The following is a 23,239-nucleotide window of genomic DNA, read 5'->3' as shown; positions in this document are numbered from 1 at the left end:
TTCTTACTCCAATTAGGATCAGCCCTGCAGGGTCATCCCAGCTTCAGAGGTCCCTGTGGGTTCAGCCTACGAGCACCTCTCCTCCTACCCAATCTTGCCTCCTTCACTCCCTAACAGGCATTGATCCTCCCCAGGGACTGTCCTACACACCGGTCTCCCCCACAGCAAACCAGATCTGTGACACAGGACACGTGCTTTGCTTATTTGCTGTTTGTTTATGCAGGGAGATCGCTAGGAAGAAGGTAATAAAAATGACAATCATAACATCTATCTTACATACCTACTGTGTATCAGATACTGTTCTAGTTACTTTACTTATCAGCTAATTCATGTATTTACACTAACTCAGTAAAAATGAATGCTTACAGCAATTTTTTAGATGCTTTTCAGAAGTCTTGGGGACTCCAATTAGAACAGTAGACCTCTCCAGTTAAAAAAAAAAAAGTACTATGCCGCAATTCAAATCCTGACATAGTCTTACAAATCTGCCAAATATTCAATAGTAAATAGAAGTGAAGCTTTCCAGAAGGTGTGTAACACCCAATTTAATTATATTAAATTTACATTATATTACTCCCTTAGTATGATTTTCATCACAAAATAGAAACCCTAATATTAAAATTTTTTCATTGCTTTTTAACTCACTGTATTTGAACAAACATTTTGAATCATTAAAAGCAGGCACCAAAAAATGATTGTTGAGAATCAATTCAATTTAAACCTCCACCCAAAATACAGAATTCCTCAGTGCAGATTAATACTAATATCTGAATGTAAATTATTAGGGAACATCAACCACTAAGTGAAGTCAGAATGGGTGGAAGAAAGGAAAAGAAGGAATAGGAGAGGAAAGAGGAGGAGGAGGAAGGAGGATACACGAGAATATATCGGTAAATCTGCTTGGAGATATGGAAAAAATATTGCCAAACCCCAGTTCCAAGATGTACTTACTAATTATAACCATCTTTCAAGTATTCTATTTTTTTGCTTATTTTAAAAGCAATAAAGTTCAGAATCACTATGCCCTACAATCTTTATGAAAATAATTAAAAGTATTTATACTAATTTTACAGTTAATTTCAAAGAGATGTGTCAAATCAAATGCATTATTGCAAACAGAGGTAAAACTTAAAAATCTGTCACTTAAAGGTTTTTCCCCAGAGCCAAAGAATATGTGAATACACACACATACACACATATATACATATATATGTAAGTACCTGTAAAAATGTCATAGGTGATATATATAAATTTAGAAATAGAACTTTGTCTAACAATAAATTGTAAATCGATGGTAATCACTACCAAGAAGTATGAAATGGCTTCAAGCTAAGCAGAAGAAGAACCTGAAACACTTGCCTTATGAAATAAGGTCAGCTATTTAATTTTCTGGATACTTTGTTTGCATCTCCAAAAGAAATGAGGGAGGGGAAGAATACTCTATAAAACTGACTATGAAATAGAACTAAACTAAGAGAATAGTTTTACATCCATGGGTAGACAGGCTGAATATTATTATAGGTATCATAATACTTATCATAATACAGGATATATACACTATCCTGTTACTGAAAAGTATCTATGTTACTGATATCTATTATCTATAGATGTCAGTAATTTCTCATGTAATAAATAAAATAATTATAGAAACATACACAATTGTAAACACAGTACTAAATTTTCTTATAAGACTAGTTTTCAGTTTAATGGAAGTAAACTTTATTAGGTTTAGGTAACAAAAGCATATGTTGTATGACTTCCAAAGTGACTTTTATTTGAATCACCTTGAACAATATTAAATAATCTTCAAATGACCTTCAGTGCAGGAAAAAAGGAAGGATATAACACAGAAATGTGTGATAGAGCCAAAACCACAGCCACATCTTCCTGGCACCAATGCTAATGCTCAGCTTTCCATCTTTTTCTTAATGCAGTTCTAAGATGTACCAAAAACAATATATACATTTTCAACTACAAAACTGAGAAAAGCAAGCTAAATGCAGCAAAGTACTGTTCTTATAAATCAGAAGAGATGCTCCTGTAGACGAAATAGATAAAAAAGCTGCTCTTAAAAGCAGTTACTGTTCATAAAGTAATGGACAGACTGACTACTATCATCTATTGATAAGTACCCTCACCTAAGAAAAAAATAGGGGTTTTAGGTAGTTCAGATTTATATGAACACTGAATAAGGAGTCATTGAGATTTAGCTCTGCCATAAAATCTTTTTTGACATAGTGTTACTTTTAAGCCTTTGAAACTACTTTGAAAGATTTCTTCATTAGGTTTAATATGTTCACTAACTTCTTGAGAATTTTTGGGCTGTGAAACCTTTCAGAAATATAAAGAGCGTACTTTTTTCTCATATTTCATGATTTTACTTTCAGTAGCAAGTTTTCTTGGAAGCACCAATAAAATCTGCTTTTAAATAATCATTAATGGTTATGCTGAGTCAAAATTATAAAACATATTTCCTCCTGCTTTAAAAATTTTTTTAAAAACCTAAAATGGGAAGTAAAAGAGAGTTTCACAAATACATTTGTAAACAATGCATCATTTCAACCAGAAATATTGAAAAAAGAATAGCCTTATACTCGTTTATAGCTCAACACGTAAAAGTTAAGTATTGGTTGCAGTAGGTCAAGCACAGTTGCGTGCTAGCAGCAAACATTAAAATATGTGGAAAAAGAACCTAATCACTCTAATACTCAATAGTGTCAAGAAACTGTTCACAGCAGTGCTTCCAATAGAAATAAGCATGACATTTGTCATTTTAAATCTTCCATATCCATAATTAAAAAGGTAAAAAAGATAAAATTAATTTTAATAATTTAAATGATTACGTCACAGTTGCTGATTTAAACCAGTGTCGTCATTTGAACAGGTAATCAATATAAGAATGTCATTACTGAAATATTTTACTATGCTTATTTTTTATACTAATTCTTTCAAAGCCGGTATATATTTTATACTTCCAGTAAATGGTATGCCGGAGCTGACTCAAACTGGCTTGTCAGAGTTGATTGTGTGTATCCCTTCCCAAGTCAGGTTTGCAGCATCACATTAGTAATGTGACACTGGCCACAGCAGAAGTGTTTACATCACAGTAATCAGAAGATGACATAAACCAGGGCTCCCCACCCCCGCTAGAGAGCTGGCCCCTCTTAGCCCCTCTCAGTTTGCACCAGCCACATTTCTCATACTGAAGAGCCATCATATGTAGCTAGTGGCTACTACACTGAACAGCACAGACCCGGCCTACAAACAGAATTGGACTTCCATAGTTAGCAATCTGTAATATTCAAATATCCTCCAGTCTTAGAGGAAATATTATAAATGATGGAAAGAAACAAGAAAGTAGAGTCCTTTTACAAGAGAAATACCAACTTTCCCCAGATAGGCTCAGAAATTAGAATTACTGAACAAAGACTTTTAATTAGCTGTCTTAAACATTCTGAGGAAAGAGAAACCATAACAACAGTCTTAACAGGTAGCAAATAGCAATGAAGAGAATGAAACTATTAAAAGGACCCCGACATAAATTCTACAGCTGAAAATTATAACAACTAAAAGGAAAAATGACAAAGCCAATTTCAGCAGGCAATAAAAAAAGGAATGAGCAAATTTGAAAATAAGTCAACTGAGATTATTCAGTCTGAAGAGTAGAAAAAAATAAATATTGAAGAAAATATGAACAAAGACAAAGACATATGTGGCACACTATCAAGTGTACCAACAGATGCATAAAGGGTCACCCAGAAGGAATAGACAGAAAGGGATAAAAAGAAAAGTTGAAAAGATAGCTGAAATTTGATAAAAGACACACATCCAAGTAGCTCAACAAATTCCAAGAATGATAAATACAAAGAGATCCACACTGAAACACATAAACCAATCAGGAAACGACAAAGACAAAAAGAAAATCTGGAAAGCAGCAAGACAAACTGCTCATCACATACAGGAGATACTCAACAGATTAACAGCTGATTTTCTCAGCAAAAACCGTGGAGGCCAGAAGGCACTGAGATAACATTATTTTGCTGAAAAACTAAAACTGTCAACCAAGACTATTCCTTCAAAAATCAAGGAGAAATTAAGACATTCCCAGATAAACAAAAGCTGAGGGAATTTGCTGCTCCTAGAACTGCCCTATAAGAAATACTAAAGGACTCCTTCAGGCAGGAACCAAAGGTTACGAGATAACTCAAGGCCATACAAAATTAAAGAACGTGGGTATAGGTATATAGAAGCCAGTATTTTTTGTGTGTAACTCTTTTTCTTCCAATATGACTTAAAAGACAAATACATAAATAATTATAAATTGATGTCATGGCCCTATATAATATACAGGGCCCAGCACTTAAATAACACCTCTTTTTGTATATTACAAAATCATAAGCATGTATTTCTGTAACATGGCAGTATCACACTCAAGCACACCATATGACATTTTAGGTGAAATGTTCAAATGAAAACTGTAAATTATTCCACTCATATTATTATGCTACCAACCATACTCAAGCAGGCCTTACTTCTGCCAGGCCCTGTATAAAGATGTAATTTCCGTAAACAAAAAAGGAGACAGAGCTATAGAGAAGCAGAGTTTCTTTCTCTGAAAGAAACCCCAAAGAATTTAAATTAAATTGAAAGTAAAAAGGAAAATAAGAAAGAAAAGAAAAATACTACAGAAGCAGACCAATGCAGTGGAAGGAGGTTGAGCTTAAGGCCAGATGAGGTGTGAACGCTGGCATGCTCATGTATTAAAGCTCTAGGTTTGAGCAGACTCTTATCTTTCACAAACTTCAGCTTTCTCTTCTGAAACACAGGGATAATGCTATGGCAAAAATCAAATGACATACAGTTTAAGAAAGAAGAACTACTAAAAAGTAAAAGCATTCATAGATTACAACAAAAGATATTATTCCACTGTGGCATATAGGAGTATTACAATGAACCTTTTTACGTTACTCTGTGGCATGTAGTGATATTCTCTGTAGTTTTAAATTGCATTTCCCTAATAGCTAATGATGAACATTTTTTCATGTATTTATCATTCACATATTTTCTTTGATGAAATGTCTGTTCAAAGCTTTTGCATATTTAAAAACTGTTTTGTTATTGAGTTTTGAGAGTTCTTTGCATCTTTATAAAATGTTCTCCATACAAATATTTTATGAAATATGTGCCTTGCAAATATTTCTTCCAATCTATGGCTTATTTTTAGCATTCTCTTAATAATGATTACAGAACAAAATTTTAACTTCAATAAAGCCTAATTTATCAACATTTTCACTCTTGGAACATGCCAAACCAAAGGTTGTCCAGATTTTCATGCTTTCTTCTGGAAGCTTTATATTTTACATTTTGATCTATGATCCACTTCAAACTAATCTTTCTGTTAGGTGTGAGGCATGTGTTTATGTCCTCCCCCTCCTCCTCCTTCTGTTATACAGACAGTCAGTTGTCCTACAACTACTTGTTCAAAATACTACCCTTTCCCTATTGAATTATCCAGGCACCTTAGTTTAAAAACCAGTTGGCCAAATATATGTGGGTCTACTTCCTTCCAGCTGAATCTCTATGTTTATCATTTCCCTAACACATTGTCTAGATTCCAGTAGCTTTAAAATAAGTCTTGGAACCAGGTAGTTGCACTTCCCATTTTCTCCTTCGATTGTTTTCATCAGTGTTTCAGCATAAAGGCCTTGCACGGATTTTGATAAATACATTTAAAAAACATTAATGTCTTTTTGCTACCCTTGCATATGCACATTAAATTTTGTTTGTTTGTTTTCAATTGTTTATCACTGATTTTTGTATACTGACTTAGAATTCCACCATCTATTAGTTATAATAGCACTTTGGTATGTTCATTGAGATGTTTTTTCATAACTCACACTGGGAATAGAGGAAGGATTTTTTCTTTCTTCCTTTCTAATCTGACTTTTATTTTTACTTTTCTTGCTTTACTGTAGTGATTATAGCTGGAGAACTTATTTTGTATAGTTTCAGTTCATTTAAATTTCCAATGGGCTTTTTAGGACCCCAAACATGATCTATCTGGGTTAATTTTTTATGTGCACATGAAAAAAAAAGAGTATTCACCTGTTGTTTGGTGCTGTATTCTATAAATGTCAATTAGGTCAATCAAGATGGCTGACAGTGTTGTTCAAGTCTTCTATATACTTACTGATTTTCTGTCTGCTTGTTCCATTAATTACTGAAAGGAGTGCTGAAGTCTCCAATTATCATTGTGGATTTTTCTAATTCTCATTTCAGTTCTGTTTTTGCTTCATGTATTTTTAAGCTATGTTGGTGGGGTAGAGACATTTAGAATTTTGATATCTTGTTGGTGAACTGACCTCCATGTTTTTCTCTTTTTGGGGAGGGGTGAGAAATAAATGCAGGCCTGCCTATTTTGTTTGGCTTTCTTTTGCTGTTCAATTGTTCTCTTCTTAAGCTGGATACCAAGCTAATTCAAGAAGGAAGATGAAATATGATCCCATAAATATGCCTTTTTGAAAAAGTGTGTGATGTCAGTTAAGTTGCAATACTCTCTCTTCTGGTCATCAAAAATCTAATATTTAATATGTAAGTATTTCTAAAAGTTGAAGGTATTTTTTTCAAGCAGTTTTTTTTCTAAAAAGTAGCTCCATTGAGTTTTACCTCACAGGCATTTTAATGATGTTTTTCTTGACTTTCATTCAATATTTCAACATTCACCTAGACTTTTTAAGAAGTTAATTTACACTTATGCCAACCTGCAACTAAGCATTTATCAAAATATTTTACTTGGATTTTTCATTCATCAACTCTCTGCCCTTTAGAACACAGTCCCCCCAGTGTTTCACTCAACTGAGATATGATGTTGACTCCCTACCTCCTCACTTCACTATTTTGTTCTCTCTCTCTCCCATGGAAGACTCATGATAATCAGCTCTACAGTAACCTGGGATTGAGAAAAATAATCATGAAGTTCGAAGGCCCGGCTTCAATTTCTGATTCTACCACTGACTTATTAGCTGTGCACCGTGGGCATGTCACATCCTATAATTCCCTAAAAGAGAATGGCTTTCTAATGCTCCTTCCAATCCCACAGTTCTGCAATTCTGACTGGAAAGAACATCAGATGTTCAGTTCTGACTTCTCTAATGCACTACACAACCACATTCTGCCTGCCATTCAAATGCCACAGCTCTAAAACTAATCTCCTTATCCAACTACTTCTTTTAAATTGCGCACTCACGTTTATGTACTGGTGCCACCATTATCTTAAACTTGAAATCCTAATACTCTTATACACATACTGTCTTTCATTCATGAATTCTATCTTCCTAGTTCCCAACCCTTCTTCAAGGCCTAACTCAAGGAGAATCTCTCCTGAACCTTGGCCTTTCCGGCTGGTTACAGTACTCGCCTTCTTTAGGAGACCCAGCATATTCACTGTGTACAACAGTCTCCCTGGTATCTGTGGTTTCAGTTACAACAGTCAGTGGTGGTATAAAATATCCAATTTCCCCAACCATCAACATCCAGCCATCGACACTGGCCTACTGATCCAGGATCACCCAAAGGAGATGATTTTCTATGTCAGAAGGTCAACAGCTGCCTTAAGTTATGCCTATGCCATTCACCTCACTTCATCTCATCATGTAGATGATTTTATCATCTCACATCATCACAAGAAGGGTGAGTATAGTACAGTAACGCAGTTTGAAAGAGAGAAAGAAACCACATTCACAACATTTTTATTACAGTTTGTTATAATTGTTCTAGTTTATTATTAGGTATTATTGTTGATCTCCCACTGTGCCTAATTTATAAATTAAACTTCATCATAGGTATGTATGTCTGGGAAAAACAGTATTTACTGCAATTTCAAGAATCCACTAGGGGGTCTTGGAACATGTCCCCTGTGGATCAAAGGGGACTACTGTACCTCTCTCATGACATCTGGCATGTCTGCCCCCAGACTGAGTCTGTGGGAGGAACAGGCTTTATATATGATTCTCTGCACCCCCTCCCCGCAACAGCACCTTGGGCACTGTCTTGCCCAGAATATCGAAAAAAACTCTAAGATTTTAATTGAATTAAACTAAACTCAACCTAAACTTTGGACACAGTAGAAGTAGTAGTATTCTAGAGTAATTATTTTCTTCAAGTAGAAATAATTGTTTAAGGATACATGATTTAGATGTTCCAGCTCTAAAATATATCTTCTTCTTAAACTAAGAAAGAAGCAGCTCCCCTTGAACGCCCTCAAAATCCAAGTCAGCTCAAATGCACACTACGGATAGTAATCCTTGCAATGTCACAACATTTTTTAAAAGCACATTTACTACTCTTAAATATACTCTTAAATATTTGGTTTTACATTTGAGCACTTTTAAAAATCTTAATTGTTTATGAGGCAATGTATTTTGACAAACTATTAGACCAAATGAACTACCATTAGAACTGGAGACTTAACGTAGTAACAATTGATGCTTATCACAATGTTTAGCCACTACACACTACATCATCTTCTCCTCTAACCTACATGCAGCATAAAAAACAATGTCCAAAATGAAATAAGATGTCATTAATTTTCAGCTTCATTAATAAGCTTCAACGCATTATTCCTCTATAAATTTTTTTAATGCCCTCAACTGAGATAGTAAAACAAATTGAGAGAAAAAACGGTTTCCAGCTTCCTTATTACCAAGAAAAATAAAAATGCAGCCTAGCAAACCAAAGAATTAGAAAGAGCTTGGAAAGAATTTCCAAGCAGTCTAAGCCAGAGAAGTCAAGGCTTCAGCTTAACTCACCTGGAAGATAGGCTCTCTGGTGTGAGGCCTGACAAGGAGCACACTGAATCACTGCAAGAACATGAAATGAAACTGAGAGGAACTGTCTGATGCCTCATTACGGAGGATGCAGCGCAGAATCTGACCCACCTGGTTTATCCCTGCGGGAGCGATCTTGTATGACTGCAGCTTCTGCTTCAGCAGCTCCGGATCACTGTGACGGAATGGGCACCCTGACAACAAAAAGCAGGCCAGAACACCAACAAGGTTATTTATGCAGGACTTAGCACAATGCTACACTCGAGAGACTATCTAAGCTCCCCTTAATTGTCTAACAGCTTATTAATAAAAAAGTTAATTGCCCATGAGTGCAACTGCTTTCCTCTCTTTATCTAAATGACGACTTAGCTGTACAGTTATCAGGGTACTACAGGCTCAAGAGTTACATAAAACATTACAGCATTGTCAGGCTAAGTTCCTCATTCACTAGGAAAACAGTTTTAATTGTGCTACTTGCTAATAAGCAGAGATAATCACAAAGTAGCTATAAAATAGTTTCTATAAAAACTTTATACAATTGCACATTTTTCTAGTTAAAAAATTACATAAAAGAGATACTAAGAAGGAAGGTAGGTAAACAAAAAAATATGTGCAAACTCTAAAAAATATGAAAGTCTCACGTCATTTTCGGATGTAAATTCTCTACCTATTTCCCATTGAGTAGAAATGATATAATTTAAATGAATCACGGATGGGAATGAGGTGAACAAATAAACTCTTTCATAGAAAAACAACTTAAGTAAATACATATTATCTCTATATTATTTCATGAGGAAAATAAAAATAAAGATGGACTTCTAAAAATATTTGCATAAATAGGAACACAGAATTGAAATGTAAAAGCTGTAGTAGGCCAAAACCTAGAAAATTTTATGTATTTTATTAAGAAACTGCAATGACAAGTCAAAATACTTCATTTAAAATTTAATATAGGATGCCAGATTATTTATTATTTCCTGTCATACAGATCTGTAAGTTAATTAGAAACAATTGCACATTTTTAGTGAAATCAATAGGAAACTGCTTGGGGCAAAATAATGGAAAAGAGCCTACAGCTCAAACAAATGTGTTTTCCAAAAACCTTAATTATAAATAAAAACATCCATGATAACAACACTATGGATTCCTACAAATTATGAAATTCACAAAATTCATAGGATGTACTTTATTCTGATTAAAAGCATAGTAATTTTTATTACAAGGAAATATTTTGAGAAGCTGTGTAGCATGTTTATACCACACACAAGAATAAATTCAAAATGGATCAAAGACTTAACTGTTAGACCAAAAATCATAAAAATCCTAGAAGAAAACATAGGCAGCAAAATTTTGGACACTGCAAGGAGCAATATTTTATTTGCCATATCTCCCCCGGCAAGAAAAACAAAAGAAAAATAAACAAATGGGACTACATCAAACTAAAAAGTTTTTGCACAGCAAAGAAAATCATCAATGAAATAAAAAGACAACCCACGGAATGGTAGAACATATTCCTCAATAGATCTGTAAGGGGTTAATATCCAAAATTTATAAAATACTTACAAAATTCAACACCAAAAAAACAAACAACCTAATTTAAAAAATGGGCAAATGACATGAATAGGCACTTTTCCAAGGAGGACATACAGAGGGCCTATAGGTGTTATGAAAAGATGCTCAATGTCACTAATCATCAGAGAAATGCAAATTAAAATCACAATGAGATATCTCACACCTGTCAGAATGGCTATTATCAATAAATCGATAAACAAGAAGTGCTGGGGAGAAAGGGGAAGCCTTTTGTACTGTTGGTGGGAATGGAAATTGGTGTGGTCACTGTTGAAAGCAGTATGGAGATCCCTCAAAAAATTAAAAATGGATTGCCTTTTGACCCAGCGATTCCACTTCTGGGAATATATTTGAGGGAACCCAAAACCCTAATTCCAAAGAAAAACCAGCACCTCTATGTTCATTGCAGTATTACTTACAATCACCACATATGAAAGCAAACCAAGCATCCATTAGTAGATGAGTGGATAAAACAACTATGGGACATTTACACAATGGAGTACCTGGCCATTAAAAAGAAGAAAATTTTACCCTTTACAACAGCATGGATAGACCTGGAGAACATTATGCTAAATGAAATAAGCCAGTCAGAGAAAGACAAATACCATATGATTTCACTCATGTGGAATGTAATGAACAAACTGAACTAACAAGGAAAATGGGGACAGATCAATAAAAGAGCAGGATGACAGCTGGGTGGGGTAGATGGGGGGTGAAGGGACTGAGCAAAAAAGGAAAAAGGACTCATGGACATGGACAAGAGTATGGTGATTGCTAGCGGGTGAGGGGTATACGGGGATTGAATGATAATGGAAATAATACAATAAAGATTAAATCAAAACAAACAAATAAATAAATAGATAAATAGTTTGGAGCTATACTGCCTCAGTTTGAATCGCAGTTTACAGTTACAAGCTGGGAGACTCGAGCAAAGTTTGTTATCTCCATGTTGACTCAGCTTCACTTTTTGTCAAGTGAGAAAAATACTCACTGAGCTCTTGTTAGAATTGAATATAAAGCTCTTACACGCTCCTGGCACATTATAAGCACTCAACATGTGTTAGCTATCACTATTAGGCTCAAAATACCTGACAATGAAATTGTGAAGTTTCACAGTAAGAAAGAGATGAGGCTGCATGTGAAATTCTTGGTTCAGCCCAGAATTACTAAAGGACACAAAAAGATTAATTGAATTATCCAAATTACATTTGATATAATGGCCATACCTGTATGGAAGGCTGGAAAGAAAAAAACCAAGAACAAATGAAAGATTGCCAAAGTACTAGAGATCACACAAAAGTCTTCTAAAGCTATGTTCACTGTAAGAAAACAGAACTAGATTGCTACTTAGAGAAGTTGGTGTTATTCTAATAGATAACAGAAAATAGAACTCAGCACTTTGTTTCTGTCTTCCACACCAAAGAGAATGATCTTTAAAATTGGAAAGAGTTGAACTAACAAGATAGCTAGAAAAATGAATTCATAAACAACTAACACTGACTACAACTAAGTGTTTAACAAGCTCTGTGTTAAACACTTAGTTATCTGATGTTTATTCCAGATAAACATCATCTGGAATATAGTTATACCTCCACAGATTCACAACTGTTAGAACAACCCTTCTAGGCACTGCTGCTTAATGAAATAATGTCAACCCAAGGGACTAGTTAATTTTACAAGTAACACAAAAATAAAAGGATAGAGACTTCTAGTTTCCAGTCCAACATGTAAGGAGCTTAGAAGTTGCCACTTAATCCAAATAAGTAAAGAGCTAAACTGAAAAATCAGCAACTCTTCTTGGATCCATCTGAGAAGTGAGGTCACAAGGCAAATTGCTGCCTCCAAAACTGGAGAGAGAAGCAGATATAGAGAATCACAACTTACCAGAGCAGAAATCTCTGCAGGAACCAATGCTGGTACTGGAAAAGCTGACCTGGACAAATAGCTGGGCAATATTGAGTGAAAAACTCCAAGGAGACCTACCCATGGGGACCCTACGCTTTTGCAAGTTTAACCTCCAGAAGCTCTTCCAGGTCTTCACAGTGAGTAAGACAGAGAAATCCCCACATCCTTCTGGAGGGAGAAGGGGAAAAGTAACCATTTTAAAATGCTCTAAAGCTATCTGTTCTTCTTAACACGGGCTGCCCTCAGGAGGCACTATTTTACCAGGATATAAAATGCTGGGGTTTTAACAAAGCCTAACTTACCTGGGGAAAAGGAAATACCCAACTCCAGCCATCCTGTCCCACCGAAATGGGTAAAAGGTGACTGGGAATCACTACTGAAATTCATAACTCAGGGCCACAGGCTCACTAAGAGACTGAGCTCTAGTGGTAGGACTATAGAACACTTCCCCTATTGCATTTAAAGGCCTATTTACTGGTGTGCTTGTCACGCAGTATGTCATGTCTATCTGTTAACAAATAATTACAAGTCATATGAAAAGGCAAAAGACTGAGTTTAAAGAGACTGACCAAGCATCAGAACTGTAGACAGATGCAGAGGGCTCTAATGGAAAGGTAGATAACCTGCAAGAACAGATGTGTAATGTAAGCATAAAGGGAATATTCTAGGAAGAATCAAAAAAAGATCAAAACCACTAACAGAAATGAAGAATGCCTTTGGTGTGCTTATTAATAAACAGAGCTAAGTAAAGACTCTCTGAATTTGAGCATATGCCAGTAAAAACTTCCAAAACTCAGAGAAAAAAGACCAAACAAACAAACAAGGAAGCAAGCAAACAAGAACGGGATATCCAAGAGCTGTGGGATAACTAGGAAAGGCATAACATGCAACTAATGTAAAACCAGTAGGAGAAGAGAGAGAGCTCAAGAGAGCAATAATAACAGAGAATTTTGCTCAAATTAATGTCAGGCAGCAAACCAAGGATCAAAGACTCTCAGAGTACACCAAGAAGAATTAATGCCTAAAAATACATCTAGGTATAATCATCTTCATACTTCAGAAAATCAAAAATAACATTAAAAATCTTGAAAGAAGCCAAGGAAAATAAACAGCTTAGCTATAAATGAGCAAAGAGAATATCTCACATTCTCAGACGGCATGCAAACGAGAGTGGAGTGGAATATTTAAAGCACTCAGAGCAATACTCCCACAAACCTAGATTTCTGTACCCTGCTAAATTATCAGTCAAAAGAGGAGAAGTAGGCTTTGTCAGAGAAATAAAAATTGAAGTATTTTGTTGCCAGTAGACCTGCATTACAAGAAACATTAAAGGAAGTTCTTCAAAAAGAAAGAAAAAATGGCCTAGGCCTGAAACAGAACTATATAAAGAAAAGAACATCAAAGAATGATAGGAAAAATAAAATAAACATTTTTATTTTTCTGTTCTTAATTGGTCTAACAGATGTTTGTTCAAAATAATAGGAACAATGTATTTGATTACATATACTTATGTACCTATGCATGTGGGTTTATGTAAAAAGGAAATGAATGACAGAATGATATAAGGGAATTAGAAATTTTTCAGTATTTTTTTATAGACAATAAGATCATTTATTCTATCAAGTGATTTTACATTATATTCCACTGTTCTTTGAGTCAGACTAGGATATTCCCCCGTATACAGACCAAGTAACCAACTGAATCATCTAATGAAGTTTCATTTAGGCACTGGATAATCAATAAATAAAAATATTTTATTCCTGGCAATAGCTCCTTTAAAAATTATTATTGTAAAATACTGTAATTGACAAATGGTACAAAATGACATATGTGAGTATTCAAGTTAAAGCTTATTATATCTTAACGTTATGACCCCCACCGCCCGTTTTTAATGAAAATAAATTTCGGCCAGAGCTGATGCCCTCCATGTAACTCTCCAGTCACACCACTCACCTCGGCTTTCTGCCATCCTCGTTACCAATCCCAGAAATGGCGTATTTCGATGAATATGTAAGTACAGAAATCCTATGAAGATACTTATGCTCGATATGTCAGACACTATACTCTCCATAGAATTCTTAAACTTGCATCTTTTTAAAAATGAACCTGTTGTTCATGTAAACTTTTAAACACTTGTACAGCATTCTACTACATTGCATCAACTTATCCATGCCCTCACTGGTACAAATTTGGGTTGATGTCAATACAATTGCAGTGAATGCTCACCCATTCCTGTACAGCTGTTGGTAGTATCTGCTGTGTTCGTTGCCCACGTGTTCCTACTTCAATGCAGTCTTCTATGTAGGTGGCATCTTACCTGGTGCACCAGGATGCTATCTATTTTTTTATGTAGTTAAGTGAAAATATGCAACAAAACCAATCTTCTGGAGACTTATGTTGAAATATCAGTTGGAAATAATGTCAATTTTATTTTTTTTCCTCTTTTGTTTTCATTTTCATCTCTGAATCACCAGGATTTCGTGACTAGTTGTGGTAATAGAGTATCTCCCTTCATTCTTGATTTTAATTAGAGTATTTTAAAGCTTCACAATTAATTTTGAGATTTGTAACATGATCTTCTGGATGACCCTCATTTGGTCAATGAAACATTTTTATTACTGGATTACTAAGGGTTTTTTTTATTACTGAGTATTAAATTTAGTTAAACTTCGATCTTCTACCACTACATTTGTCCAGCTATGGTATCTGGATTCTGACCAGAGGTTCAGTCTCTTTGAGGCTGCGTGCAGACTTCTTTGCTACGGTGACACCCACTTTTAGACATCAGTGGTTTACACCGACTCTGTCTCTGGGCTGATCTGCGTGTTGTCTGTGGCCCTCCTGTCTTAGCCCCAACACAGAGGTGCACCTGAAGGAATCACAGTGCCTACTACCTTTGAAATGCTTTCAACCCAACATTCCATCCAAGGAACTTCATTTCCAACTGTAGTTCACCAGGCTTTTCAGACTTCTGTTTACCTTTCAGGAACGACTTGGAAAACTTGGTCAAAAAATGCTTTTCTCACGTTCCTTTTGGTGTCACCAACCCTCCCACGACCCCACCTCTTACACACCACACATCCACCACGAGGCCAGAGGTACCTCTGCACATTTATTCCTGAAACATCACCCTTTTTCTAGTGGTCTAGACGCCTCTCAATGCCAAGGACCATGTGTTGTTATGTGCTGTCACTCATATGCCCATCCAGTGCCTCAGCAAATACTGAATTAGATAACTGACTGACAAAATGGGCTAAAAAATTAATAAGGCAGATAGAAAGGGGTCCAGGTTCAATGAATTCTGAGACCAGAGCAGACGGAGTGAAGGTGAGTCAATGGGACGCAGGAGATGGAAGTTTTAAGTTATCCAATGACTGTCCCCCAACTCCAAAGCTGTATCAAACACACACTGTTCTATAAATACATTTGGAAGATGGTTCCCCGGCCAGTCCCACCCCGTTAAGCCCCATCCCCATGAATCTTTCCTAAACGAAAGGCCATCGCTGCTGCCCGTACCTGTTGTTGGTACGTGGCCTCCTGGGTGTAAGGCTTTTCCTGGGCCCAAGAAGTGGGGTTTTCAGAGGGCCGCAATGGGCAGAAGCAGGCAGCCAAGAATCAAATGAGACAAAACAGGCACCTGCAGGAGTCGTAACCATGCTACGAGTATGAATTAGGTGCTTCAGCCTGGCATGTTTGGAGCTGGAGGGAAAGAGAGGCTCACAAAACCACGTCTGGATACTCACCAGAGACTCCCGGTCTGAGAGACTACATGCCTGCCTGAGCAGCCATTATCAGGTAGACAGAGCTCTGGGTTGGGTTAGATAGGGGATGAAGGGACTCCCTGCTCCTCAAGAGTCCCTGACCACCAAGGGTCCCCCCATGCTCTCTGAGGGCGGTGGGGCTCGAAAGATCCTGGCAAGGAGCCCTCGGTTAAAGTGGGCCTGGTCCTGAGCATTAGCCAGTCGAGCCCGTTCACAACCCCCTGGACAAGCTGCCTTCCGGGCCCTCAGCTCCTGTTTAGTAGGACGCTGGGCAAAGGCCCAGGAGCTATCTGGACAGGCAGAGTCCCCATCAGCTGCAGGGAAGCGCTTCCCCAGCTCCACACTTCGAAGACAGAAGTCAGTCTCACGCTTGGCCTGGGCGACCTCCGCTCTCAGGCGCTGCCTGCGCACCTGGCGCTCAAAGGCAAGACGCTTGCTGAGGGGAACCAGGTGAAATGGTGCAGGTACTTGAGGTTCCACAGGTCATAACGGAAAGGGCTGCGCCTGTGGGCACCCATGGGCGTGTTGTGCTGGCTGGCAGCCACACGCTTGGCTATGCGCTTGTCCTGGAACTCCATCCAGCCCTCGGTGTAGTCCTTGCTGTAGTTGGACCGCTTTTTCCCTCCAGCGGCCGAGGCTGCCTCTCCCTTCTTCTGCTGCCTCTCCCTTCTTCTTCCGCCTCACGAACCCCTCCTTGGGCTGGAAGAAGACGCGCCCCACCTCGCCATAGGCACCGAATAGTTTCCGCACATGCAGAGGCCGAAAGCAGGGCGGGGTGGCCCAGGTACACGATGCCCGGCACCACCCGCTTCTTGGCACCGCCAGCCGCCTCTTGGGATTCCTCCTGCTCCTCTGCCGCCTCTGGTTCCTGATCTCCCCCTTCCAGAGTCTCCCGCTCTGTCGGTTCCTTCTCCGACTCCTCTGCCTCCATGTTTACCCAGAAATATTTCAGTATTAAAAGGTACTTGTGCTACCCATGATATGCTATAGTATGATTTGAAAGGACAGTTGGATTAGTAGGAATGTATAGCGAAAACTCTTAGAAAAGTAGAGCCACTTTAAAAAAAAAAGTAACATATAAAGAAAGTATAATGGATATGCTAAGAATGGAGAAAAGAGGTAATAATATAAAATGCTCAATAAAAACCACAAAGAGCAGAAAAATGTGGAGGACAAAAACAGAAACAAAGAACAAAGGCAATAATAAATAAAAAACAGTAACAAATACTAGAGATGTTAATCCAATTATATCAATAATTACTTTAAACATCAATGGTCTGCAATCAACTGAGTATAACTGATATCTGTAAAACAGCTTCATCTAACAGCTGATTCCACGTTCTTTTCCACTCATATAAAGTACTCTGACAGAGGGGAGGCTGTTCAAGTGTGGGGCAGGAGACATCTGGGAACTCTGTGCATTCTGCTCAGTTTTGCTATGAACCTAAAACTGCTTTAGAAAATGAAGTTTTAATTTTAACAAAAGGATAGATAAATGTGCCTATAAATAATATGAGTGTTTGCTAAGTATAATATTTTTTAACTGATGGTTCAAATTTTAAAAAAATCAAACAGCATAGAGTGGAATAAATAAGATACAAATTTTCCAGAATACTAAATATAAAATCCTGCACTTAAGCTAATAAAAGTCAGCAAAATAAGTGACAAATGCTAGGACTTAGAAATTGACAGAAGAACCCTCAGGAGGAGTTTACTTGGCCAAACTGAATCTAAGTTACTTGCTAAGAAATGCTAGAGGCTTTCTCAACCAGAAATATCTGGCCAATAGTTTTCAAAGTTCAGAAAACATAAAGATCATCCAGGGAACTTGTAAATACATCCGAGTGTGTATGTCTTAGGGTAGGGCCTGAGAATATGCATTTCTAAAACATACAGTAAGTGACTGACAAGTGATAAAAATGTGGGCTACCTTTTCATCTATTAAATATGAATGTACAAGCATTTTTTAAATACTCTGTATGAATGTAACATCTTTCTTAAAATTCTGTTTCTGATTATATGATCTTCAATAACCTAAACATGCATGAGCTTTTTAAAAAGAGTTTCATTTAAGATGCTAAAACAAACAAACAAAAGTTTTGATACACGCTGCAGTAAATTTTGGCAGTCTGAAAATTTATTAATATGGAATATTAAACCATTTTCTGGCACACCAGACAAATAAGGAGCTTTTCAAGGTATGCCCAGGGAACTATTTTAGAGAAAAAGTTGCTGAACTCAGAAAACTATAGAAAATAGTTTAGCATGGATTTTTTTTTTAACCTACAATTCAGGCAAATTGATAGGTGTTCAATACCATGACTTGTTCTATTCCTCACTTAAACTGTGTTTGTTAATCAGATGATAGTAATGAGAATAAAACATACTTTTCCTCAGTAGTCTTCTGAAATATTAACCTACTACTATTCTACAATTTGAGGTATTCAGTTTCAAAAAGCTTTGAAGAACTTGTGTCAGTCTTCGAAGACACTCGCAGAACCCAAGAAAGACAGAGAACAGCCGACGAGGGTGCAGGGGGAACTAAGAACTGAAAAGCCTGGTCCAGCACAAACTGCAGCAAGCTGAATGAATTCCTCCTGCCTGACCTAGTTCAGTAATAAAACAAATTGGCAGAAGAGTAATGGAGCTCTGGCTTGACACTGATAAGTGACCTAATCTGGAAACAAGTTCCTGTCAGTAATGCAAAATGCCGTCACACTGTTTCAGTGTTTCCTGCAGAGCTAGTGGGTTCCTATACTTCACAAACATATCAAGTGGAAGCACTTACCATGATAATCCCCCTGGCCTGGTGGATTGTTCAGAATAATCTTCATGCAACTAAAAGGTGTATAGTCTGTCCTCTTGCCTTCCTTCCCGAAGCTATGACGGATATTGTAAGAGTAGCCTTTATCAAACTGATTGGAGGAAAAAAGAAAAAGACCAAGTAAGCCAATATTGTACCAGGTGTCAGCCATGCCAGCTAGGATCAACGAACACAAAGTGATGTTTTCTAAAATAAACTCAGCATTCATGGGCAGATGTATTGTACATTCAGATCGCAGATACCATTTGGGTCCTTTATGACACAAATAATTTTTTAAGGTGCAAAACTTATAAGAAACAAATTTCTTAGGTATAAACAGCTAGTTTTATATCCATATTTGTAAAGATGAGGCTAATCCCTTCCTAAGAAAAATAATCAATTTGCGTATTTCTTGGTTTGATTCCAAATATTATACTACAAGTAAATCAGTTGAGCCTCTTCTCCACCCAAGTTATCTGAGTTCTCTCAGAATTCCCACATCCTACCCACTCTGCTTCGGAAATGTCTGTTAACATAATTAATGCCTTCCTCTGTATTTCTACTCTACAAAGCTAGTGGTCAGCAAATGCATGATGAATGAATGAGCTACTGCCATTGCCTAGTGCCTGGAATTCCTGACTCCACATTTCTATCAAACAAGCTAATGGGATAGAAAGGAATTTGAGATGGGTGGGATAGGAAGAAAACAGGAACTAACATTTATTGAAGGGCTCGGTATAGTGGGACTAAGCTTTCTAACACTTAAAGTAGGAAAGATAATCAGAGTAAGAGATGGGAAAATACTGTATCATATTTGGGGTGAAATTTTTAAATTTAATATTATGACTTAGATATAGTGAAAGGGATATATCTCAAGTTTATTATTTGATTGGTTTTGACAAATCACTGTATACCTATGTAACCCATAATCCATACTCCTATTGAGAGAGAGAACATATCCATCAACACGTAGAGTTCCCTGGTTCCTCTTCTCAGTCAACATTCTTCCCCTCTCTCCACACCCAGAGCTATTCCTGAGCTGATTTTTGTCACTGTGGTTTGTTGTTTTACAACTTTATACAAATCGAATCACAGAGTATAGAGTATTTTGTGTCTGAGTCCCAGCTTCTGTGGTTCAGTGGATTGCATGCCAGCCTGCAAACCAAAGGATCTCCAGTTCAATTCCCAGTCAGGGCACATGTCTGGGTTGCGGGCCAGGACCACAGTGAGGGGCCCGTGAGAGGCAACCATACACAGATGTTCCTCTTCTTCTCTTTCTCCCTCTCGTCCCCTCTCTCTAAAAATAAATAAAATCTTTTTAAAAAAAGTGTTCTGTGTCTGAGTTCTTTCATGTCTTTGTTTTTGAGATTACATGCCATTACATGTATTAGTTTGTTTATGGCTGAATAGTATTCCAATGTATGAATATATCAGATAGTTTATCTAGTCTCCTATTGATGGACACCTGGGTTTTTCCTGTTTGGGGCTATTATCAATAAAGCTGTCATGAACATTTTTGTAATTAAATTTATTGGGGTGACATTGGTTAATGAAATTACATAGGCTTCAGGGGGTACACTTCTATAATACATCATCTATAATTGTATTGTGTGTTCACCACCCCCGGTCAAGTCTCCTTCCATCCCCATTTATCCCCACTTTACACTCTTCTACCTCTCCCCACCTGCTTTTTCTCTGGTAATCACCATACTGTTGTCTATGAGGCCCCTCCCTCCCTCCCTTCCTGTTTGCCATGAACATTGTAAAGATAACTTTTGTGGACATATATTTTTGTCCTGGATAAGATCTAGGAGTGGAATTGCTGCCAACTGTTTTTCCAGAGGGGCTGGATACCCCCACCACAATGCATGGGAGTTCCACATTCTCCCTGATGACTAGTACTGTTGAGCACTTTTTCATACTTCTTTCTTGACTAATGATATGTCTCATTTGTAAACTGTCTACTCAGATCTTGTGCCCATTTAAAGAATTGAACTGTCTTCTTTTATTATTCCATTGTAAGAATTCTTGGTATTTTCTGGATCCAAGCCCTCTGTGAGATCCAGACATACCTTGGAGACAATGTGGGTCAGGTTCCAGACCACTGCAATGAAGTGACTCATAATCTTTTCGCTAGTGGAGGGTCTTGTCTTCAATTTGTAATAATCGCAACACCTGTGAGACACAGTAAAGCAAGCTATGTCTGCAGAGGTGTTACATATTTTCACAATGTGTGGCCTATTTATCTTCTTGATATTATCTTCTGATAAGATAAGCAGATGTTTTTATTTTTCATTACCTCTAATTTATTGACTCATGGTACTGCTCTTTGTGTCCTCCTGAAGACAGGCTTCAAAGACACTTCCCTATGTTGTCCTTCGGAAGCTGCAATGTTTTAGCTTTTAAGTCTAGGTCCAGTTTCATCTCACGCTAATTTTTGTGTGTGTTGTAGAGTCGGAGTTCAGGTTCGTTTTTATTCCCTGTAGGGTAAGCAAGGTCATTTCTCCCCCTACCTTCCTACATTCACTTGCTGGGACCCATGAATAAAACTACTAAGAAACCAGCTAACCAAAAGGAAAAAAAACACTTTACGTATATATGCGTAAGCACACACAGACATCTTACAAAGAAGTAAGAGTGGAAGAGGTAGCCAGATAATTGAGCATACAAACTCATCTTTATAAATGTGTATTTCCTTTATTTAAAGGGGAAATTTGTAGTCTGTGCCTTTAACTCTAAATAATCCCTATGCCAAAGTGGCATATTTTGGAATGGCTTATTCTGTTATCCTTCATTCACATGTGAATAAACACTTTTTCCAACACCATTTGTTGAAGACACTTTCCCTTCCTTACTAAATCACTTTGGTACCCTTGTCAACTTTGACCATAAAACTATGGGTCTATTTTTGGACACTGTATTATACCACCAATCCATATACCTATCTTTTTGCCAGTGCCACAGTCTTCATTACAAAGTCTTTAGAGTTAAGTCTCAAATTCCAATAACGTAAGTCCTCCTGATTTGTTCTTTTTCAATATTGTTGACTATTCTATGTCCTTGCATTTCCATATAACTTTCAGAATCAGCTCATCAATTTCTATTTTTTTTTTAAAAAGACTGCTGGAATTTTCAATAATCAGTAGTTTCTGTCTTCACAACTACCTATCTGCCCATAGAAATCTACAGCCAGGAAAACAAAAGGTAGTTCAGATAAAAGAAAACTTTCAGTAAAAGAAGACAAACTTTCAAACCAAGATTAAATTTCACGGTGAAAACAACATCATTTAGAAGTTCCAGCAAGCATCTTTTACAAACAACTTCTGTTTGTTTTGTAGGTTATAAACATTAACTATAGTCAATTACTTTTTGTAGACTTTTAAGTATGAGTTGAATTTAAGTAGATACAAGGTTTCTGTATGTTCATCAGCAAACACTCAAAGAAATTTTTGGTCAGCTGTTCTGTTAAAGCTATGTAAGCTACCCTCCCAAATGCATGGGGAGCTAAATTAGTACTTTTTGCTGTCCACCTGTGTGTCGGTATATGCCTAAAATTTGGGCCTTACTAAACTTTCAGACTAACTGCATATTCATCACACAAAAAGTCCTCTCCAGTTTTCAGACTAGCAAGCCCTTGTAATATTGTAGAGAAGGTATAGTTGCTGGAAGACATTTTTTAGAAAAGTATTTTTTTATGTGTCCATAGCCACAACTCAAAGGAACATCCTTAAGTATTTACATGGTAACTAAGTGAAGAACACACTTTCCCATCTTGGCTCCTCCATCCCACTCCAGTCAGTGACAGGAAATACCAGGAAATCAACACGGTCAAAAGGTGGGTGAGTGGCAGTCTTGCAACCTCCCAAATTAGTCCTGACATCCCAGCTGTGGCTCTGGCAACACACCAACCTGTATTTCTGCCAAAGTCAGCAGTAGATTATTTTCAGGGGCACTATGTTACCAATGGAACTCAAGAAGAGTGATAAAACAGGCACATCTGCTTGTTTTTCTCTTGTAAATCTGTCTTTTGTCAGTCTAATTTATAGGGCCCCCGTTGAAGAACTTGAGTAGAGAAAAAAGGGTATTTCCTTCTCCTACAGTTTTGTCCAAAATAAGTAGGACATATGTTCTCCATCTTCACATTCTAATCCCTTTCCCTGTAGTCATGGAGAATGATTTCAGTTCTACAGTAAGCATATTTTCTTTTCTTCAAATTTCCACTAAGGCAGGATCAAGCTAAAACTTTTAAATTTTGATTGACCACTTTGTTAGAAAATGAAAAGGAAATAGCAAAATGCTAAACCCACAGAAAAAGTATTAAATAAAATGATCGTATGTGATTTGATAAGGTAGTTGATTAAGCAGACCATTTTCAG

General features: G+C 37.1%; 1 protein-coding gene and 1 pseudogene across 1 annotated transcript in view; both read right to left on the bottom strand.

Annotated features, from left to right (window-relative positions):
- The window catches only part of PRIM2 (DNA primase subunit 2), a 276,122-nt gene that overhangs the window by 27,124 nt on the left and 225,759 nt on the right, over nt 1-23,239 (bottom strand). The window contains exons 10-11 of the mRNA XM_054569539.1: nt 18,849-18,975; nt 8,937-9,019 (exon numbers count right to left, since the gene is read on the bottom strand). Coding sequence (XP_054425514.1) covers nt 8,937-9,019; nt 18,849-18,975 — 210 coding nt within the window. The remainder of the gene's footprint in view (nt 1-8,936; nt 9,020-18,848; nt 18,976-23,239) is intronic.
- Nucleotides 16,148-16,991, bottom strand: LOC129067551 (activator of basal transcription 1-like; annotated as a pseudogene).

The sequence above is a fragment of the Pteronotus mesoamericanus genome, unplaced genomic scaffold (assembly GCF_021234165.1).
Source record: "Pteronotus mesoamericanus isolate MK-2021 breed Mesoamerican mustached bat unplaced genomic scaffold, CSHL_Meso_final contig_20, whole genome shotgun sequence".
Lineage (NCBI taxonomy): Eukaryota > Metazoa > Chordata > Mammalia > Chiroptera > Mormoopidae > Pteronotus > Pteronotus mesoamericanus.
Note: the sequence above shows the minus strand (reverse complement) of the source record. Positions and strands in the feature narration are given on the sequence as shown.